This window comes from Fonsecaea pedrosoi, assembly GCF_000835455.1.
Source record: "Fonsecaea pedrosoi CBS 271.37 unplaced genomic scaffold supercont1.2, whole genome shotgun sequence".
Classification (NCBI taxonomy): Eukaryota; Fungi; Ascomycota; class Eurotiomycetes; order Chaetothyriales; family Herpotrichiellaceae; genus Fonsecaea; species Fonsecaea pedrosoi.
Window position 1 is genome coordinate 909,878 of NW_013550614.1, and position 18,809 is coordinate 928,686.

The 18,809-nt window shown below is 52.2% G+C and overlaps 8 protein-coding genes across 8 annotated transcripts; 5 read left to right on the top strand and 3 right to left on the bottom strand.

Moving 5' to 3' along the window:
* Positions 1–412: 412 nt before the first annotated feature.
* Positions 413–1,495, bottom strand: Z517_02291 (uncharacterized protein; the record flags this gene model as incomplete). The annotated part of the gene is made up of 1 exon (XM_013431402.1): positions 413–1,495. The coding sequence occupies one exon, from the start codon at positions 1,493–1,495 to the stop codon at positions 413–415; it is 1,083 nt and encodes a 360-aa protein (XP_013286856.1).
* A 416-nt stretch (positions 1,496–1,911) lies between these two features.
* Z517_02292 (uncharacterized protein) lies at positions 1,912–2,441 on the bottom strand (the record flags this gene model as incomplete). Its single annotated transcript, XM_013431403.1, has 2 exons — positions 1,912–2,190; positions 2,250–2,441. 2 exons carry the CDS (start codon positions 2,439–2,441, stop codon positions 1,912–1,914), a joined length of 471 nt encoding a protein of 156 aa, XP_013286857.1.
* A 438-nt stretch (positions 2,442–2,879) lies between these two features.
* On the top strand, positions 2,880–4,610 carry Z517_02293 (diphthamide biosynthesis protein 2; the record flags this gene model as incomplete). Its single annotated transcript, XM_013431404.1, has 1 exon — positions 2,880–4,610. One exon carries the CDS (start codon positions 2,880–2,882, stop codon positions 4,608–4,610), a length of 1,731 nt encoding a protein of 576 aa, XP_013286858.1.
* A 558-nt stretch (positions 4,611–5,168) lies between these two features.
* Positions 5,169–6,131, top strand: Z517_02294 (uncharacterized protein; the record flags this gene model as incomplete). Its single annotated transcript, XM_013431405.1, has 1 exon — positions 5,169–6,131. One exon carries the CDS (start codon positions 5,169–5,171, stop codon positions 6,129–6,131), a length of 963 nt encoding a protein of 320 aa, XP_013286859.1.
* A 986-nt stretch (positions 6,132–7,117) lies between these two features.
* Positions 7,118–9,121, top strand: Z517_02295 (uncharacterized protein; the record flags this gene model as incomplete). The annotated part of the gene is made up of 2 exons (XM_013431406.1): positions 7,118–7,172; positions 7,236–9,121. The coding sequence occupies 2 exons, from the start codon at positions 7,118–7,120 to the stop codon at positions 9,119–9,121; spliced, it is 1,941 nt and encodes a 646-aa protein (XP_013286860.1).
* Positions 9,122–10,377: 1,256 nt separating this feature from the next.
* Positions 10,378–12,075, top strand: Z517_02296 (uncharacterized protein; the record flags this gene model as incomplete). The annotated part of the gene is made up of 1 exon (XM_013431407.1): positions 10,378–12,075. The coding sequence occupies one exon, from the start codon at positions 10,378–10,380 to the stop codon at positions 12,073–12,075; it is 1,698 nt and encodes a 565-aa protein (XP_013286861.1).
* Positions 12,076–12,996: 921 nt separating this feature from the next.
* On the bottom strand, positions 12,997–14,280 carry Z517_02297 (uncharacterized protein; the record flags this gene model as incomplete). Its single annotated transcript, XM_013431408.1, has 4 exons — positions 12,997–13,236; positions 13,395–13,691; positions 13,831–14,029; positions 14,126–14,280. 4 exons carry the CDS (start codon positions 14,278–14,280, stop codon positions 12,997–12,999), a joined length of 891 nt encoding a protein of 296 aa, XP_013286862.1.
* Positions 14,281–16,567: 2,287 nt separating this feature from the next.
* On the top strand, positions 16,568–18,809 carry Z517_02298 (uncharacterized protein; the record flags this gene model as incomplete). Its single annotated transcript, XM_013431409.1, has 6 exons — positions 16,568–16,771; positions 16,853–17,327; positions 17,446–17,681; positions 17,787–17,996; positions 18,113–18,363; positions 18,479–18,809. 6 exons carry the CDS (start codon positions 16,568–16,570, stop codon positions 18,807–18,809), a joined length of 1,707 nt encoding a protein of 568 aa, XP_013286863.1.

Below are 18,809 nucleotides of genomic sequence, written 5' to 3' on the forward strand. Positions count from 1 at the left end.
TTGAGGAGATGGAATATCTGCGGAAAGCAGCCAGGAAGTGGGCCCAGGGGCTACCACAGCGCCACACCCTCAATAGACGAAGCGATGAAAAACCCGCCAAATCACGCTGGAGTCGTCTATTCGAGACAGGCTATAGACTACGCGAAAAGTACAGTACTAGACGGCGGTCGTTACAACTCGCACAGAGGCAATGCATCATGGGCGTTGGTAGGACGGAAGGACGAAGGTGCAATCAGGGAATAGATATAGCAGGCGTTCGGAAACTTCCGACATGTCGACCAACGTGAATAATGACTATACACAAGGCTAAGGAGATAGTCTGGACAAAATTATTTTCAGGCTTCAGATGGCAGCCCTCTCAAAGGCAGCAAATCATCTGTCAACACTGTAGATGGAATCAATACGTCCCTTCCTAAAGATCCGCTCGTGCCGGCTCCCCCACCCACGCCCTTCTGATCAGCTCTCTAATCGGCTCCTTTTCCACCTTTCGTGGGTTGGGATATTGATTGCTCACGGCAATCTCGGCAGCCTTGTCGATGTCCTCCTCCTTCATGCCGTAATCCTTTAGCGCGCGCTTCACCTGCAACTTCTCGAGCAGGATGTTCAGTCCATTGATGGCGTTACCTTCACTCCCGGGGAGGGCAGAGGCGAGCCTCTCCATCGCTTCTGGAATAGCGGGAGCGTTGTAGGAAAGCGCGTGGGGAAGGACGATAGTGTGAGTTTCGGCATGAGGGAGATTGAAGGAGCCTCCGAGCGTGTGGCATAATTTATGGTGCAAGGCCATCGAGGACGAACCAAGACAGACACCGCAAAGCCAGGCTCCATACTGCGCCTTTTCACGAGCAGACTGGGATTGGGGGTTTTGAATGATCTCTGGGAGTGATTCCGCAAGGGCTTTGGTTCCCTCGATGGCGAGAAGGGAGATAATCGGATTTTTATTCTTCGCGTAGAGCGCCTCCACTGCGTGCGCAATCGCATTCACTCCTGATGTAGCACTCAGAGATGCGGGAAGGGTCATGGTGAGGTCGACATCATAGATTACCGTGCCGGGAAGAATCTTGGGATCGGTCCGCGTGGTTTTTCGACCATCTTGCGTTTCGCCCAGTATGGGTGTCATTTCACTTCCGGCGTATGTAGTTGGGATGCAAATATGGTGTAGGCCAGTGCGGACTGAAATTGCCTTGCCCAATCCTGTTGTTGAACCTCCTCCTATTGAGACGACACAATCTGCGGATTTGGATTGAATGAAAGCCATGGCTTCTTCGGTAATGTGCGAGGGAGTATGCATGGTAGCGTTTGAGTAGGTGCCGGCAGGCTCAATCGACGCGGCAGTGAGGATTTTAGCAAGATCTTCAGCTTGACTGACTTGCTGGGGGGTCGAGAGGATAAGAGGTGATTTGAAGCCTAGACGTCGGATCTCATCCGGAAGTTTTTGGATACTGCCTTTCCCAAAGACCACTCGGCCTGGGTTGGCATTGTACTCGAAAGGATCCATCGAGGCAGAATCAAGTCGGTTGGTTGTCGGTTGGACGCCAATGGCTTGCAGTCTCGAAAAATTGCAAGACTCGGGGAATAGCGAAGGCACACAGAAAGTCGATAGGGAAGAGTTGTAGTGCGTTGGTCTGTTAGAAAGCGACCCCGCGGTCTTTTGTTTGGAGTTGAGGGCAACGGAATCAACCGCAGCGCAGCGTCATCGGAAAAGGGATTCCTGCTGGTCAATGCCTTCGTGGGGCAAAGCCGGCAGATGCACCCAAATTCCTGGGCTCTGAGCTCCAAACCCCACCACCCAAAAGCCCCCCCAAGGCACGAAGGGAGAAGTTCCGTCCGGGGGCATTATCCGATTTTGCTTGCAAGATCTTTCATAAAGCTGACAAACCCTCCTCAGGTGAATGGAATGAAATCCCGCGTCTTTCAATACAGAATTGCTCTGAATAGGTATATCGTTGTGGATGCCGCCCAGCTAATCGCCAACACCCCCAAGGCTTGCAGCATCTGCTTGGTGGCCCTGATACCGTCGTTGTAAGTCGAGGCCAGAGGAACTGTAGCTTTGCTACGCCAGAAATTCGCAATGTGATTGTATGCCAGGGCAAGGCCGCCGGCGTTGGCGGCACTGAGCAAGAATGGCATGGTGTTGCGATCGGAGGAGACGGCAATCACGAGAATTACCGATGACACAAACGAGGACACTGTCTGGTCCATGGTTGTCAGTATCTGACATGACAGAAGAGTGTTTCTTTCGAGACGCTTACTGCTAGCACACCACTAGCCTGTGTGGTTCGGGTTTTGTGAAGCTGTCGTGCCGCTGTGTTTGAATAGCGTGATGCGCTTTCAGTCTGTGGTTCCCACTGATGAAGGTCGTAGATCGCCATAGCTGATAGCAAGCCAAGGTAGCCGCTGCCGCAAGCTTGGACAGCGTGATATATTTCAAGAATGAAAGACATGATTGTCTAGGGTGCTGTGGTTCAATGGCGAAGAGGGACAAGAGTTTTGGTGACGAAGACCACGAGATGCTTGAGAGGCACGAGAGGCTGCAATTCCATCATAGGGCCAATGACTAAGCCATTCTGGTGCCAAGACATTCAAGAGACACCCACGGCAAACTCCCTCCAATACTATGCACTGTAATTGTCAAGCAGGATGTATGAGTATCAAATGTTTATGGCTCACCGAAGGCTGCATTACCCATTCCTAAAGACATGACTTTAACCAGGTTGCCCGCTGTAGACTATAACCTCTAACAAGGGGTAAAAGCGGCACCATCGCCACACCTGCTACAAAGTTAGCCTTGTTTCTCTTCGAGGTTTTTCTTCAGCCTTTCTTTCTGATCCTGGCTCATCGTCCCTAGACTCTGAGGACATACCATCTTGGATCCCTGCAAGATGGCCGAAGAACTGTCGGCGCCGCCTGTTCTATCCACACCCGATACATACATATTGGAAGAAACTCTTCCGGAGGCTGTGCGGTCATCAGAAGCACTGTCAGACGAGCAGATCAAGACAAGGTATGAGATCAATAGAACTATCAACGAAATCAGGCTGCGAAAATGGAAGCGAGTTGCCTTACAATTCCCCGATCATATGCTTGCACACTCGGCAAGAGTCTACCAACTCCTAGCCAGGGGGTTAGAAGTGCAAGCCAAAACGCTTGCTGAGGCGCATATGAATGGCAATGACAATGGGAACTCAAATTCAGCGGATCCCGATATGTCGGGGCTCTCTATCGAAGGCACAAAGCCAGTCACGCTCACCATACTAGGAGACACCTCGTATGGCTCTTGTTGTGTGGATGAGATTGCTGCTGAGCACCTTGATGCAGACGCCGTTGTTCACTACGGCAGAGCCTGCTTATCGCCAACTGCAAGATTGCCCGTTCTGCACATCTTCACTACCATGGGTCTGGAGATGGACCAAGTAGTCACATCTTTTCAAGCGACGTTTCCAGATCTCCACGCGAAGGTGGTGCTAACGGCTGATGTCCCTTTTGCTGCGCATGTTGCCCCTCTCTTCAAGGCGCTACAAAATTTGGGCTACTCAGACTTATTCGCGGCTTCTATTATTCACGATCCGTCTTCGGCAATTCCAAATCGAACAGTACCATCTTCGATCACGAAGGATCCTTCGTCCCTGTCACAATGGAATCTATTCCATATCTCCGATCCCCCTACGTCTCTGCTGTTGACACTCCAGTCACGCATGGCCAGTATAAAAGTCTACCCTACTGATACCATTCAATCCTCCTCAACTCCTACCACCGTTTCTTCTGCCCTGGAGACATCTACGGCTCACCTACTCCGCCGCCGCTATGCCCTTGTCACCTCTCTCACCACGGTTTCAGCCTGGGGGATTCTCGTGAATACGCTCTCTGTCAAGAACTACCTGTCGATTCTGTCACACATCCAGTCGCTCATCTCCACCGCGGGCAAAAAGTCGTACCTCTTTGTTGTCGGGAAGCTCAACCCTGCAAAACTGGCCAATTTCTCAGAAATTGGAGGGTGGGTGGTTATTGGATGTTGGGAAAGTTCTTTGATTGACAGCCGGGAATTCTACCGACCAATTATTACACCGTTCGAGTTGGAGATGGTTTTAACAGGAGATGATCAGAGAGTGTGGACGGGGCAATGGAGGGGAGATTTTCAGGGAGTATTGGAGGATGCCGAGAGACGGGAGCAGAATGGAGAGGAACAGGTTGGAACGTCGAACGAAAATGCCGATGCGAACGAGGACCAGGAAGGCGAAATTAACCCGGATTCGGAGTCAGAATCTGAGCCGCCCGAGTTTGATCTCCGGACAGGCAAATATGTCTCACGAACCCGACCGATGCAGAGGTCTCGACAGCAAGTTGCGTCAATGCCTACACCGACTTCTAGTGCCTATAATGTTTCGTCTTCCACCGCACTGACAAGACGATCAAACGGCACCATGGTCACGGTCAATGGTGTCGCCTCCCCCGCCGCCGAATACCTTGCACAAAAACGCTCTTGGCGTGGTTTGGGTAGCGATTTTGAGGTCAAATACGAGGAAGATGAGGCAGAGCTGGGCAGTGTTATTGAGGAAGGCAGGACTGGTGTTGCGAGAGGGTACACAGTGGGGGAAGAGGTAGAGAGGACTTGAACTGTGTCAACGGGTGCTGGCAGTGTGTTCAAGATTTTATAAGTTGCTGTTCACGTGCTCGGCCGAGCGAGGCTGAGCTGTCTTTGATGTCCACTGGCCCTGCCGTTCTAATGTCCCACGACTTGAAAAATCCCTTCTGATCCGCAGAACAGGTCAAGATGATTGTTCCAAGCTAAGGTGGCAATTTGCATCACATCAAAGAGAATGCCATCATATGTGGTACTTGATCGAGATATCAACTTGCTGGTCAGGACGAGCCTTGCGTCATGGTGCACGGATATGACTTCCGATGATTGACCTACATCCCAATCAGGAAACGATGTTCCTCCTTACAGGTTCACATGTATCCTCGGTGGGTTAGCAACGGTCTTCCAAAAGTGAAGGGTTGCGTGGCAGTCGCATGATCGCCATGTTTCTGATGTCAAAAGCCTCAGAGATTATCCTGCAGAGGGAGTTCACTCTCTGCCTCCATACTTAACCATCAGACACTCTCCACTTAGACCAACTGTTGGATATTTCGGTGAGGAACTCGAGAGAAATAGCATTTCCACACTCACAATGGCCACGAAGAATACGGTATCCAAATTGCTCCCCAAGGCTGCTAGACCGGGCCTGTTATTTCCCCAGAAACCACGAACCCACCGCCTCTTGTCTACGAGTCCCGTCCAGAGGCAGGTGCAGACACTTCTGCAGGACAAAGAGAATGGATTTGGTTTTATACGGCACAATCCTCGCACGCCCAAACCTCGCAGCAAAGGTGTGACGGAAATCCGAGGCCCATACTATTCGTCGTACGGGAAGCGTCATCTACAAGACGTGTTGGAAACCATGGGGTACCATGTCGACGGACTCAAGTTTGCTGGAGGCAGCTTCTCCATGATGCCCGAAGATCGGGTCCGAGAATTGATTGACCTGGCTCACGAATACGACGTGTATGTGAGTACTGGAGGGTGGATGGAACACATCTTGACCCAGCCCGACTCCAACGCCGTCGTAGAGAAGTACTTGCGGAAGTGCAAAGATTTGGGATTCGACGTAATTGAAATCTCGTCGGGCTTCTTGTCTTTCCCACCAGATGACTGGTTGCGATTGGTCGACAAGGTACACAGCATGGGGATGAAGGCAAAACCTGAGTTGGGCATTCAGTTCGGGGCAGGTGGTGACACTGCAGCAGAGGATCTAGAAGCCACAGGCACATCCGACCCCAGCAAGGTGATCAATCTAGGGAAGAAGTTCCTCGAGGCGGGTGTCGAAAGGATGATGATTGAAAGCGAGGGCATCACTGAGAACGTCAAGAGCTGGCGGACAGACGTGATTCAGGCAATCTTGCGAGACCTCCCGCAGGAGAAGGTCATGTTTGAGGCCGCGGATCCTCCGGTTTTTAATTGGTACGTCCGCGAGTTTGGCATTGATGTCAACCTGTTTGTGGACCATTCGCAGATTGTGCAATTGACCTGTTTGAGGTCAGGTATCTGGGGCATGGCCGACACGTTTGGCAAGATTGTGAGCTACAGAGAATGATGGTGGGGTATTGATGCGACACGCCTACGGCACTTCTTGATACCGAGATGATTATGCGACGAATATGTACTAAGTACCAGCAATGTAATTTATGGAAGGCTGCATTAGGAATATGTATAATGGGAATACCTGAGAGAGTACTTGTCTCCGGAAATAAGGGTCTTCCTAAGGGTTCATCCCACTGGTCCTTTGACGTTTCGTCGGGGCCTTCCAGCAGCCAAAGGATCTAGGGTGTCAGCCGCTAAGGAGAGCCTATTATCATGGGGATCGCCGGCGCCCCTAGACACCCAACTGGGTAGGTTTCATTTGCCCTATAATAGCCGCCTACCGAGCACAACTCCAGGCACAAGACCCCTACGGAGTAATAATTCAGTAACACCAACTCAAGTTAGCCACCTGGTGCCACTACACCGCCCCATTTTGGTGTGGCGGCTATGCACTTTTGTACACAGTCCTGGGTATTGTTGCGAGGACTGTGTGCTCCGTTTTCCTTTTACGAACACCGCCCCCCGAAAGACATCATCCTCCCTGCACCACGGATCTACCGGATGGCACAAGAAGCTTAGCATTGAGGTATTGTTCCTGCCCAAGGGATTTGACTGGCTGTACCGGTCATCAAATCTGACAACCAGTGGCAGTGAGCCTGTGGCCCTGCGTGATTTGGCCTGGACCACCCGTTGACATCATGGCCTGATTCCTCAACACGAACTCCCTCCAAACTTCCCGCTATGCAAAAATTGTGGAAATACCCTTTCAGCTCGCCATTGTTGCTCACTGCAGTAAAGGGAATCTACTAATATCCATCCTATCGTTCCATGCAGACGGGGTAGTGATACGGTATGATACTCCACAGAGCTTCGCCATCACTCCGGTGACTGCGTCTCGTGAAGGTGAAATAGGCTACATCCCCTATTCTTATTTTCCTTTGTGTCTTGCCTGTCTTGCGACGTGTCGTGTGCCTCTCAAGCTTGGGACCACTTATCATCATGAAGTTTGCATTGCTAGCGGTCATCGCCAGTACTGTCGCGGCGGGTGTGGATGGTGAGTACCATGGCCGTTCGAGTTTGTTTGGCCTGGGGGTTGGGAATCTAACATTCAATGCAGCACACGCGATCTCCCTCGAAAATGACCTCGTTGACACCTTAGTTGCCGTCGAGAACCTGCGACGGTCTCTCCCTAACTCGCCCCAAGGATACACTCCGACCTTTCAGAACTGCCCTCCCAATGCCCCCGTGGTTCGAAGCGCCGCTTCACTCTCGCCGAACGAGACCGAGTGGTTACAGAAGCGGAGGAATAACACGGTTGCGCCCATGCGCGATCTGTTGAGTCGACTGAACATTCAAGGCTTTGATGCGTCGCAATACATTGACCGTGTGGCCAACAATGTCTCTGCTCTACCCAACATCGGCATCTCCGTGTCCGGAGGCGGTTGGCGAGCACTACTGAACGGTGCCGGTGCTCTGAAAGCATTCGATTCCCGCACCGCCAATAATACCAACCAGGGCAAGCTTGGTGGCCTGCTCCAGTCTGCCACATACATCTCGGGTCTAAGCGGAGGGTCGTGGCTAGTTGGGTCTCTTTTCATCAACAATTTCTCCTCGGTCGAGGCATTGCAGGCGGAAACGAGCGGTTCCGTCTGGGAATTCGGCAACAATGTCATTGAAGGCCCCGAGAAGAGCGGAATTCAGATCTTTAATACGGCTGAGTATTATGCCAACCTGGTAAGCGATATTGGGGGCAAGTCAGATGCTGGGTTTGATACGTCCCTCACGGATCTCTGGGGCCGCGGGCTGTCGTACCAACTGATCAATGCCACCGATGGCGGCCCAGCTTACACCTGGTCCTCTATTGGTATTTCGGCGCCCTTCTTGAATGCGGATACTCCATACCCCATCATCATTGCAGACTCACGCGCGCCGGGAGAAACACTCATCTCGTCCAACGCGACCATTTACGAATTCAACCCATATGAGATGGGTACCTGGGATCCTACCTCCTTTGGTTTCGTCCCGATGAATCATCTGGGCACCAACTGGACAGCAGGCCGAGTCCCGGCGAATGAGAAATGTGTGGTAGGCTTCGACAACGCGGGCTTTCTCATGGGGACGTCGTCTTCGTTGTTCAACCAATTCATTCTGAATCTCAATGGGACTGGGGTTCCAGATTCGCTGCGGAGTCTCGTTGCAGATATTCTGACGGGCTTGGGCGAAGACAACAACGACATTGCCGATTATACGCCTAATCCTTTCTACCAGTATAATCCGCTCACCAATCCGGCGGCCAATTCGTCGCGGCTCACCCTCGTTGACGGTGGGGAGGACTTGCAAAATATTCCACTTCACCCACTCATCCAGCCCAACCGTCAGGTCGATGTCATCTTTGCAGTCGACTCCTCGGCCGACACCACCTTTAGCTGGCCAAACGGGACCTCTCTGGTGGCGACGTACGAACGGTCTCTGAGTGCCATGGCCAACGGGACGATCTTTCCCAGTGTCCCCGACGTGAACACTTTTGTCAACTTGGGTCTCAACACGCGTCCGACTTTCTTTGGGTGCGACACATCCAATTTCACGAGCGGCTCCAACATCCCGCCGTTGGTCGTCTATATCCCCAATTCGCCGTACGTGACATTCAGCAATATCTCAACCTTTCAGCTGTCGACCAACAACACCCAACGGGACGCCATCATACTGAATGGGCAGAATGTTGCCACAATGGCCAACGGCACGCGGGACGCCACTTGGCCCACATGTGTGGCCTGCGCCATCTTGAGCCGCAGTATGGAGCGCACCAACACGGAGGTACCTCAAGCGTGCACAAGCTGCTTTAACAACTTTTGTTGGGATGGCTCGCTCAACTCGACAGAGCCGGTCAACTACGCGCCTGAGCCACTTCTCCAGGCGGAGAACCTAGAGAGCGGAAGCCCAAGACTCTTGCCTAGGTGGGCTTTTGCCGCGGCTGCGATAGCGTTGGGATACCATTCTCTGTAAAACAATGTATTGACTTTTTTATAAGCTTGTGGATGATGTTTTCTTACACCTGTTGGATTCAACTTATGGAACATGCATCGTGTCTTGGATAGGCAATCCGGGGTCAGGGCATACATAAAAGTGTCACACACAGAGAGGGCATATCCTGCATATGATGGCTCAGGGTTTATGAAACGACATGGGACAGTCATTTGTACCTTGATGATCACTTCTATGTAGTCAGCATTTGAGGCCGAACACGAAACCTGACAAACTCCCAACCATTCCTTGATCACGCCGAGGCACAGCTTTCCACAATTAGACGAATATGTGAACAACCAAGCCGACGGCCCGAGTGAGGAAGTTGATGCAATAGCAGTATAAGTGAAGGGCGCGATGGTGTGGCTCTCCAAAATGATAAGGCTGACGTTGCCTTGAGGACCATGTTCACTAGTGCCGGTGCCACCACCACCAACTGCACCCTCACCTCCCACATGATTTCACCTTTGAATCGAACTCCTCGTTCCTCGGTGTTAGTTAACAATCGTCCTTTACCCGGTACAGAGTCCCTGCTCGTCGTCGCATTCTCTCTTGTTCCCGAGGCAAGTATGGCGCCCTTTACCCCATCCTGAACAAAGGAGGATGAAATGAGGAGAAACGCAGTTCTGAACGACGAACGACGGCCATATCTCGGGGATTTCATCATCCCACGCCCTTCCACCCACGTACCGAATCATATCCCGATCAGCATGACGATCCAGGGGGAAAAGGAATGCAACGGGTCTGAGGAAGCGAAAGCCCAATCAACGCAGATTTCCGCCTCGACTCGACGCATGTGTCCGTCCGACCACACCTCTCGGCTCCTCATCAAGCTCTGTGAGTGGCTTGCGCAGACCCAGCGATGAAAATCTTTCTTTAAGGATGCGGGTTGGAGATGCTTCGACGGTGCCACAATCCGCCGCGGACAAACATTGCGCTCCGTGGTGGTCAGTAGCCGCTGCCGTTAGCCGGTCAGTGACGATGCATTCTGTCAGGTGGGCACCCAGCACCATGAGCTGCAAGAGGCGACATGGTCTTGGAGGCAAGGTAGGCTCGTCCGAGTCGGCTTTTTCTTTACACCCTCCAAATACGCCCTTGACGGGCTTTGGTTTGTCATTGACAATCCCCCCTCGGCGTACACATCTGGACCCCAAAACTCCCCAGTCATAAGTCAGAAGGAGAGCCAAAAACGATGAGGGCGAACCTTTCAAGTCATTGTTAATTGAAACAGGCCAAGCATGGGCGAAATCAGCGTCCAGGCATCGAGGCCCTCGCCGCCGTCGGGGCCTAGTGACAAGGTCGACACTATCACAGACCGCGACAGCCAAGCATCGTCCGAAGAACCCGTTCCGATCTTTGAATCTCCTCCACGTCGTTCAAGCACGAGTCCTCCCGATACTGTGACTGAAGATGGCACCACATACGTGTACCTGACATTTGACACTCCCATCCCATTCGATGAGTTCTCGTCTGGCGCACCTTCAATACCTCCGCCGAATCTCAAAAATTACGAATCACCACTCACCTGGTCCTCGACGCACAAGACCATCATCTTGATATTGTCATGTGGCTGTACCTTTCTTGCTGCGTACAGTGCTGGATCTTATTCCATTGCCGCCGAGCCTCAACGCGCCAAATGGCATCTGTCTGAAGTCGCCTTCAGCACCGGCGTCACGACATGGGCAACAGGCTTCGCTGTGTCTCCCATGTTCCTGGCGCCATTTTCGGAAATCAACGGTCGGCGACCCGTCTTTATTGGTTCTGCAGTCATGTTTCTGGCTGCTCTCATTGCTTGTGCGACCACTCCAACCTTCGGCGGAATGCTGGTAGCTCGATTCTTCGTTGGTGCCGGGGCCAGCACCTTTGCGACCATGGTTGGAGGAGTCGTGTCTGACCTGTATCATGCTGAAGATCGGAACACGCCAATGGCTGCATACAGTGGCGCCGCACTCGCAGGAACTGGTATGGGCCCGCTTCTGTCCGGCTTCATTGTCGGTCGCGCGAGTTTCCGTTGGGTCTATTATCATCAGATCATTGGCCTGGCGATCATGCTGGTCGTGGTGTACCTCTTCTTCAAAGAGACGCGGGGCTCTGTGCTCCTCAGTCGCAGAGCCAAAGTATTGAATGCATACCTCGATAAGCTCGAGACGCAGTCGGCCACCACTTCTGGTGAGAAGCCTAGCACACAAGTCCGTGTCCGCTACAGAGTTGCAGCGGACGAGAGTCGGTCCTCGCTTGGTCGTATGTTGTACCTGTCGCTGACCCTTCCCTTCAAGCTCCTTACCACAGAGCCCGTGGTCTTTTTCTTTTCGTTATGGGTTGCCTTTGCCTGGGCCCTGTTGTATATGACATTCTCGGTGATCCCTTTGGTTTTCCAGACCCGCCACAACTTCAGCGTCGAACAGAGTGGAGCGGTTTTCGCCGCCATTTCGATCGGCTCTGTACTGGCTACCCTGCTGTCCATCTATCAGGAGAGACTCGCGAAGAAGCGATGGCCAAAACTCAACAACAGTCCGGAGGGAAGACTGTATTTCCCTTGTCTCGAGGGGGCACTTCTTCCCATTGGCCTCTTTTGGTTTGGATGGACGACGTATTCTTCCATTCCATGGATATCGCCGGTGCTCGCCATTGGATGTGCACAGATGGGCATCTTCGTCATTTACCTCGCCGTCTTCAACTATCTGGCTGACGTCTACCATCGATATGCATCGTCAGCATTGGCAGCCCAGAGTTTCATGCGGAATATTTTTGCAGCAATTTTCCCACTTTTCACAAACCAAATGTTCAACAACCTGGACTACCCGCCTGCAGCCAGCTTGCTGGGAGGCATTGCCGCCCTGTTGACGGTGGTGCCATGGGTGCTGCTGTTCAACGGCGAGAAGATCCGCGCACGCAGTAAGATCGCGAGGCAGATCATGTCAACACCGGGGTCTTGAGAGGGAGACGTCAAAGTCGAGAATTTGTTAACGGTATCGAGCGTTGGTATTCAACGATTGGAGGTTCCGAGCGTCGGGATGTATGGTAAGCAAGAGTTGAATCAACCACATCGGGATCGAGTTACGATAGCCATGACATTGGATTATGCAAGCATTGCTACTCGAGGAGTAAGGATTGTCATGGCAGGATTCAACAGCATGAATGGTTAACATTCGACAAATATGTTTGGTATTCTTGGGACCGCCAGATTTCACATAGTCTAGCCTTGTAGTATAGAACAGAGATTGTGTCCCTAATTGAGCGCTGTCGACTCGGTCGGGTCTTTTAAGAAGAGGGGGAAAGAGGGAGGCGGCCACTCGGCTTTACCGAGCAGAGCACAGCAGAGCAGATCAGGGAAGCCATGCATGTCGCCCTACAAGTGACACGTACACGTACACGTACATAAAGTGTTCGGTAGAGGTGGTTAATTGTGCCAGACCAGATCAAATGGCATGCATGCATGCATGCATGTACCCCAAATCGGGGAAACCTGGAGTTTGGTGCCAGAACGGCACGGGGTCAGGGAGGCAAGGTGTCAAGGATGCAAAAGAACCGTCTTTCTGTTCTGGTTTGGTCTCTTGTTCGGTCTCTTGTTTGGTGATTCGATTGATTGATTTGATTGAATTGTCTATCCTGGCGCCGGCTTTTGTTCCCCCGGCCCCTTTCGTACCTATGTAATCTGGGTAACATTTCCACTTTTCTTCTCTTTTGTCACAACCCTGTCCGTCTCGGATTTCATTCACCCAGTACCAGTGTATAGGATGGGAATGCCCCGGACCCCGGTTTACCCCGGCGGGGAAGTGGTGGTCCATGGCTATACGCTTCGTGTGTGTGTGTGTGCAGATTCGGCGCCTTGTCTCTTCTCGTCCCACCGTTCCGTTTTATCTTGTCCCAGCCAACCGCCGCTCCTGGACCTCTGTCAGAGCGCGACTGCCGCTCAAAAACGCCGTAATGCCCAGCACGCTCAGGACGGGAAGTGTCTGGAATAGATTCCAGGTCGTGTAGTATAGGAAGAAGACGACCTCGATCCCGACAAGCGAAGACAGGAAGCAGGCGTGCGAGAGCGGCGAAGCGGAGAATGCTTTGGGTAAGGAAGATAGGTTTAATCCAAGGGCGAGCCACTGTTGATTCGTACAGGGGGCAAGAGGTTAGTGATGGTCCATCCCTAGTAGATACGTGCGCGGGGAAAAGGGTAGGAGTGAATGAGGTACAGGCAGGCTAAACATGGGATAGGGGGCCGTGAAGGTGTGAGACAGAGGGGGAGGCAAGGGCAACGTACAGCACCCGCCAACAACGGCAGTGTTCCCACCACAGCAGCCAAAAACACCAGACTGATGATCTTGGGCGGAGACCTAGGGTCAGAACGGAAAATGTGGTGGATTTCTGGAAGCTTTCCGTATCGGAGTGGTCTCTCTGCCGGTGGTGCGGGAGTGTTTGGGTCTGTCTTGACTTGGAGTGTGAAGGCTGGGGAATTGTAGCCGGGAGTGGTGCTGAACGAGGCGATGACAATGGATGCGCTGAGGCCCGACGTATTGTTTGATGAAGTGAGGAATTGTACGGGGAGATCCTTTTGTGTCTGTCCACGCAACAACCGTTAGTCTAGTCTTCTTTCCCATAGCCAGAGCAGCCCAGATAGACCCGGTCCCAGAATTCAATTCGCGCATGAGTATCCCCGTTCGTGTCTTTCCCTTGCTCTGATAGGAACTGAGACGCACCAAATCAACCTTCGCTTTCCCAGACTCCTTTACACTGAAAGGATATGAAACGTCGAGTTTGCCATCTTGGTCTTGCAGCAGCAGAAACGCCTGGTGTGGTCTTTTGGCACTTTTTCCTTCTTGCGTTGTGAGAGTAATCTTCAAAGTGTCGGAAGAGCCGAGCAGAATGGGTTTGGAGAGCGGTTGAGAGGGTGTGAGTCTGGACGACATGAACCAGTTAGCATGCGACTAATTGAGTTCTTCTGTGCACGTCTAGAGTGCTGAGCGGCGTCGACAGCCATGGAACAGAACATACTTCTCTTTAACTCCTCCATCCTTCCCAGCTGCGGACCCTTTGCTGGTTACGCTGAGAGAGGCGTCTGCAAATGTCCACGTGGCAGCTGCTTCTGCTGATGAGCCTAACGTAGAGCACAGAAGCAGAGCCTGCGGGAGAAATGAAAGCAAACGCATAGTTGTGGCCCTGAGGTTGGCGTGGTGCACACGGCAGGGTTGGCAGAGGTTCAACGAAATGTCCGATTGATTGAGAAAGCATTGACAGAGGAGATACGTAGCCTCAGCCTCGTCAGCTTCATTCAGCCTTGCATCTCCAAATGCCAAGGCCACCATAGCCTTCTCCTTTACTTCTTCCCATTTGTACCAAATATTCCACACATCTTGGCCTCGCGCGACCAGAAAAATTGTGAAGATATGCGTGTTCTCGAAGCGCCGTATGGTCATCCCATGCCGGCCTCACATTGTCTATTTCGCAGCTGCTCTGTCTCGAACCCCAACATCGAGCCCGGTAGGTCGACGGCACCGACGGAACCGCTCTAAGCCAGTGCCCATCGCTGCGTTTTATACGTATCTCGCCGGTTCTTTCCACCCCCCCCTTCGCTTATTCGCCGTATTCACCTCTATCGTAGTTGTACCAGACTACCTAGCTTACAGCAATTATACGATGAATGTCTCACTACACACTCAAGGCTGATCCGCTCCAGCGAGACTGTGTATTTGGGCGGACTTTTGAAAAGCCGAAGTCTAGGTGTGAAAGGGGTCTAAAGAGTGTAATTCCAAGGATGGATCCCTCGTCGCCCCAAACCGAGCTTACGAGACTGTCATCTTCCTCTGGGAGCGCGCCGACGACATCGTTCAGAAGATTGCACTGCAGAATGTCGGATCCGGACATTCAATGGTGAAAAGGGTGTTCGACGTCACTTGATGAAATCAAATAAAGTCTCTACAATGAATTCTCTCCGAGGCGACGCGTACTTCCTGCACAGCTCCTTGCCATGTTGAGAATACCTTTGAAGGCGCAGTCGCTCCCTAACGTCGGACTCCTCTCCGTCGGATCTCTGCACAAATCCGATCCCACAAGTGCGCAGCCAAAGAGGAAAGATTGGCTGGGCAGCATTGTCTTCAAGGTATGCGGGAACAGCTATCGATAGATGTCCCAGCGCTCAATGTTTGGACAAAGCTGGCCCAGAAGCATCGATCTTGAACGACGACCAACTTGCGGTTGACAGGTCTATCGGTCTACAAGCTTTCACTGGGTGGTCGGAAAGTTGTATAGCTCTTGCCGCATCAAAGCCTTGTTGCCAGTGTGGCTCTGAACCACAGTAAGTGACATGAAGAAACAGCCAGGTGCAGGAGAAAGAAAAGGACTTGGAAACGCCGTAGGAGTATGGATGCCGTGTGAGTGTTGGTTCAGTTGGAAGGCTGCAGAGAAATCAGGAGCCCGATTACATTGAAGTCTTCGGCATTGACCGACTTACTCACAAATCTCTCGGGATGAAGCTTCCAGCCATCTTCACGGCTAACACGGCTAAGACAGACTGCCGGTCGCAGTAGTCACCGCATTTCCAGAGTCGGAGCAGGAGCGATCTGCCCGCCTGTTGTTTTACATTTGCTTCATCCACATCATCATCACACAGAGTTAAGTATACAGTGGACACGGTTTACTGTTCCTACAGCAAGAGTGCACTTTTGGGCTGCTTCGACAAGGCTGTCACCCTGAGACGGATGAAGTCGACAATCCTTCTTGTGATTGGCCGCTTCATGCGGGAAGAACAGCCGGCTGGTCTGTTAGACCGAGTACCTTTCAACTCTTCAAAGGACAAAGATCCCTTTGGGGGTCCTGCAACCTACCTTCTACATGTAAGTGGTGAATCATGATAAAAGTTGTTGTCTTATCCCAACGCCCAGTACACAACATCTGCAATGCTAACCGCAACCGAGTGGTCTATATCCGCAACTCCAAAAATATCTCCACACAATTGTGGCAAATGGGGGGCCATGAGGGGCACAATGCTTTGGTCCGCGAGGCAGGAGAACAAAGTCCGAAAGCAACTAGAAGATTGAAGGGTGGTCTCATGGAATGGTTGGACCTTTCTGTGACCATGATAGGCCCGAGTGAGTCCTGGACAACCCTTTCAGACGTTCCGCGTACCCTTCTGATCCTTCTCCCCATCAATGATAACCGATAAACCCCATAGATTCAGCCTGAGGGCCGAGGTCTCCGCACGCTCTCGGCCAGATATTCGTGCCAATATCCGGAGGGATACAGTCATCTATCAATCCATCTCCGCGCTCCTCTATTTTAGACGCGGCTGCCTCTTGCTTCATTTCAATTAACCCTTGTATCGTGTAAAGAAGATCTGTTTTCCAGGGGTCCACGTAAACTAGTTTCTTGGGTGACATTTGCGGCTGGATAGTCTATTCTTTCCTAGTTGCGAGTAAAGCCATCGCGAACTCAGCAGCCATGCCTATAAAGCGAGATATAGGCCACACAACACCCGCGGTCAATGGGTCAGATGGACCGGCTGGAGACGAAGTGGTTCAGAATGGGAACCATGTCAATGGCACCGATGAGATACTGGATATGGTCATCGTGGGTGCTGGATTCGCGGGAATCTATCTGCTGCATCAACTGAGGAAACTGGGCTTCAAGGCCAAAATCGTCGAGGTATTTGCCTTCGTGATCGGGGCACTGACCAGGAGCCATGCCCATTTATGACGAATGTTTGCTGACGTGGAGATTCGCAAGGCTGGATCTGATCTTGGCGGTATCTGGTACTGGAATCGATATCCAGGCGCCCGAGTGGACAGTCAGTATCCGGTCTATGCGCTGTCCATTCCCGAAGTATACCGGGACTGGACTTGGTCATCGCATTATCCCGACCACGCCGAGCTGCGAGAATACTTTCAACACGTTGAAAACTGCCTTCACGTCAAGAAGGACTGCGTCTTCAACACCAAAGTCACCGAGGCTGTGTGGGACGACGAGACGTGCCTGTGGACGATCCGATGTGAGAACGGCCTGACGTTCCGGACCAAATACTGGACGGCATGTACCGGTTTCGCGGCGAAACGGTACTTTCCTGACTGGGAGGGCCTGGAGGATTTCAAGGGTGTGATCCATCATTCCAGTTTCTGGCCCAAGGAGGGCGTCGACGTGAAGGGGAAGCGCGTGGCTGTGATTGGGACTGGCGCCACGGGCGTGCAAATCACACAAGAGGTTCGTCATCGTTGCCAGTACATTCCCGAACTCCAACCCGTTCCAAGATATCACTGGCCCTACTCTCTGGGAAGCGACATTGAGAATGAGGCTGACATATACTTGTATATAGTGGGCGAGAGAAATCGGCGAAGACGGACACTTGGAAATGTTTCAGCGGACCCCGAATCTAGCGTGCCCGATGAATCAGGTATACCTGACCAAGGAAGAACAAGCCAAGGTCGTCGAGGAGCTGGCGGGGAGATTTGCCGACCGCAACAACTACTACAATGGCTTTCTCTATCAATGGCGCGACAACTTGACTTTCGACCATTCAAAGGAGGAGAGAATGGAGTTCTATCAGATGTTGTGGAAGATGGTGAGACCGCTCAAATCTCTTGCCTTTCCTCCTGCTCTGCAACGGGCATTCTCTTGACTGAAGACGAGAGGTGATGCTAATTGATTCTTTTCGCTCCACGGCTAGGGAGGTTTCCGTTTCCTCATGAACAATTACTATGACATGACTCGCGACCCGAAGGCCAACCAGGAGGCGTACGAATTCTGGCGAGATCGTGTACGAGAGCGAGTTCGCGATCCGAGAAAGCAGGAGCTGCTTGCGCCGTGGGAACGCCCTCATCTCTTTGGCGGAAAACGCCTTTCCCTCGAGCAGGACTTTTATGACCACTTCAATAAAGTAAGAACTCCGGTGGCGTGCATGAAGCTAGCCTCCCATTTTCACTTGTACCTCCAAGTGTGAGGCTATTCAATGGCTGGTCACCGTCGATGCTGACTTCTGTCCCTTTGCGCTAGCCCAACGTCGACGTGGTCGATGTTAGAAACAATCCTATTAAAAAATTCGTCGCCGACGGCATCATCCAGGAGGACGGGACGTTCCATAAACTCGACATCATCGCCCTGGCCACGGGCTTCGACTCCATTACTGGTGGACTGAAGGATATGAAGATCTCGGGCGTCAACGGCGAAATCCTAACGGATAAATGGGCCAAAGGCACCTGGACATACTTGGGCATTTCAACTGCCCATTTCCCCAATTTCTTTTTGTAGGTGAACCTGTGAAGAGTTCGACAGAGCTGCTCTGCTCAGCCGCCTGCTTCGACGTTGTCTCCGTTCAGTGCCTCGAAAGGACCAACATGACTGACAATTTTGACTTCTTAGTACATACGGCCCGCAAGCCCCAACGGCCTTCTCGAACGGACCCTCGTGCATCGAGATCCAAGGCGACTGGATCGCGTCGGTCCTCGCAGACATGCGCGAGCGAGGCCTCAAGAAGATCGACCCCGAGCGGACCGCCGAGGAAGACTGGAGAAAACTGGTCTTTGAGCTGATCAGCGACACACCCCGAGGGAAGGTCGACTCGTGGTACAACGGAGCCAATATCCCGGGCAAACCGCGCGAGCATTTGAACTACGCTGGGGGCATTCCACGGTACAAGAAGACGCTCGAGCAGGTTAGAAAAGACGGATATACTGGGTTTACCCTTGCATGA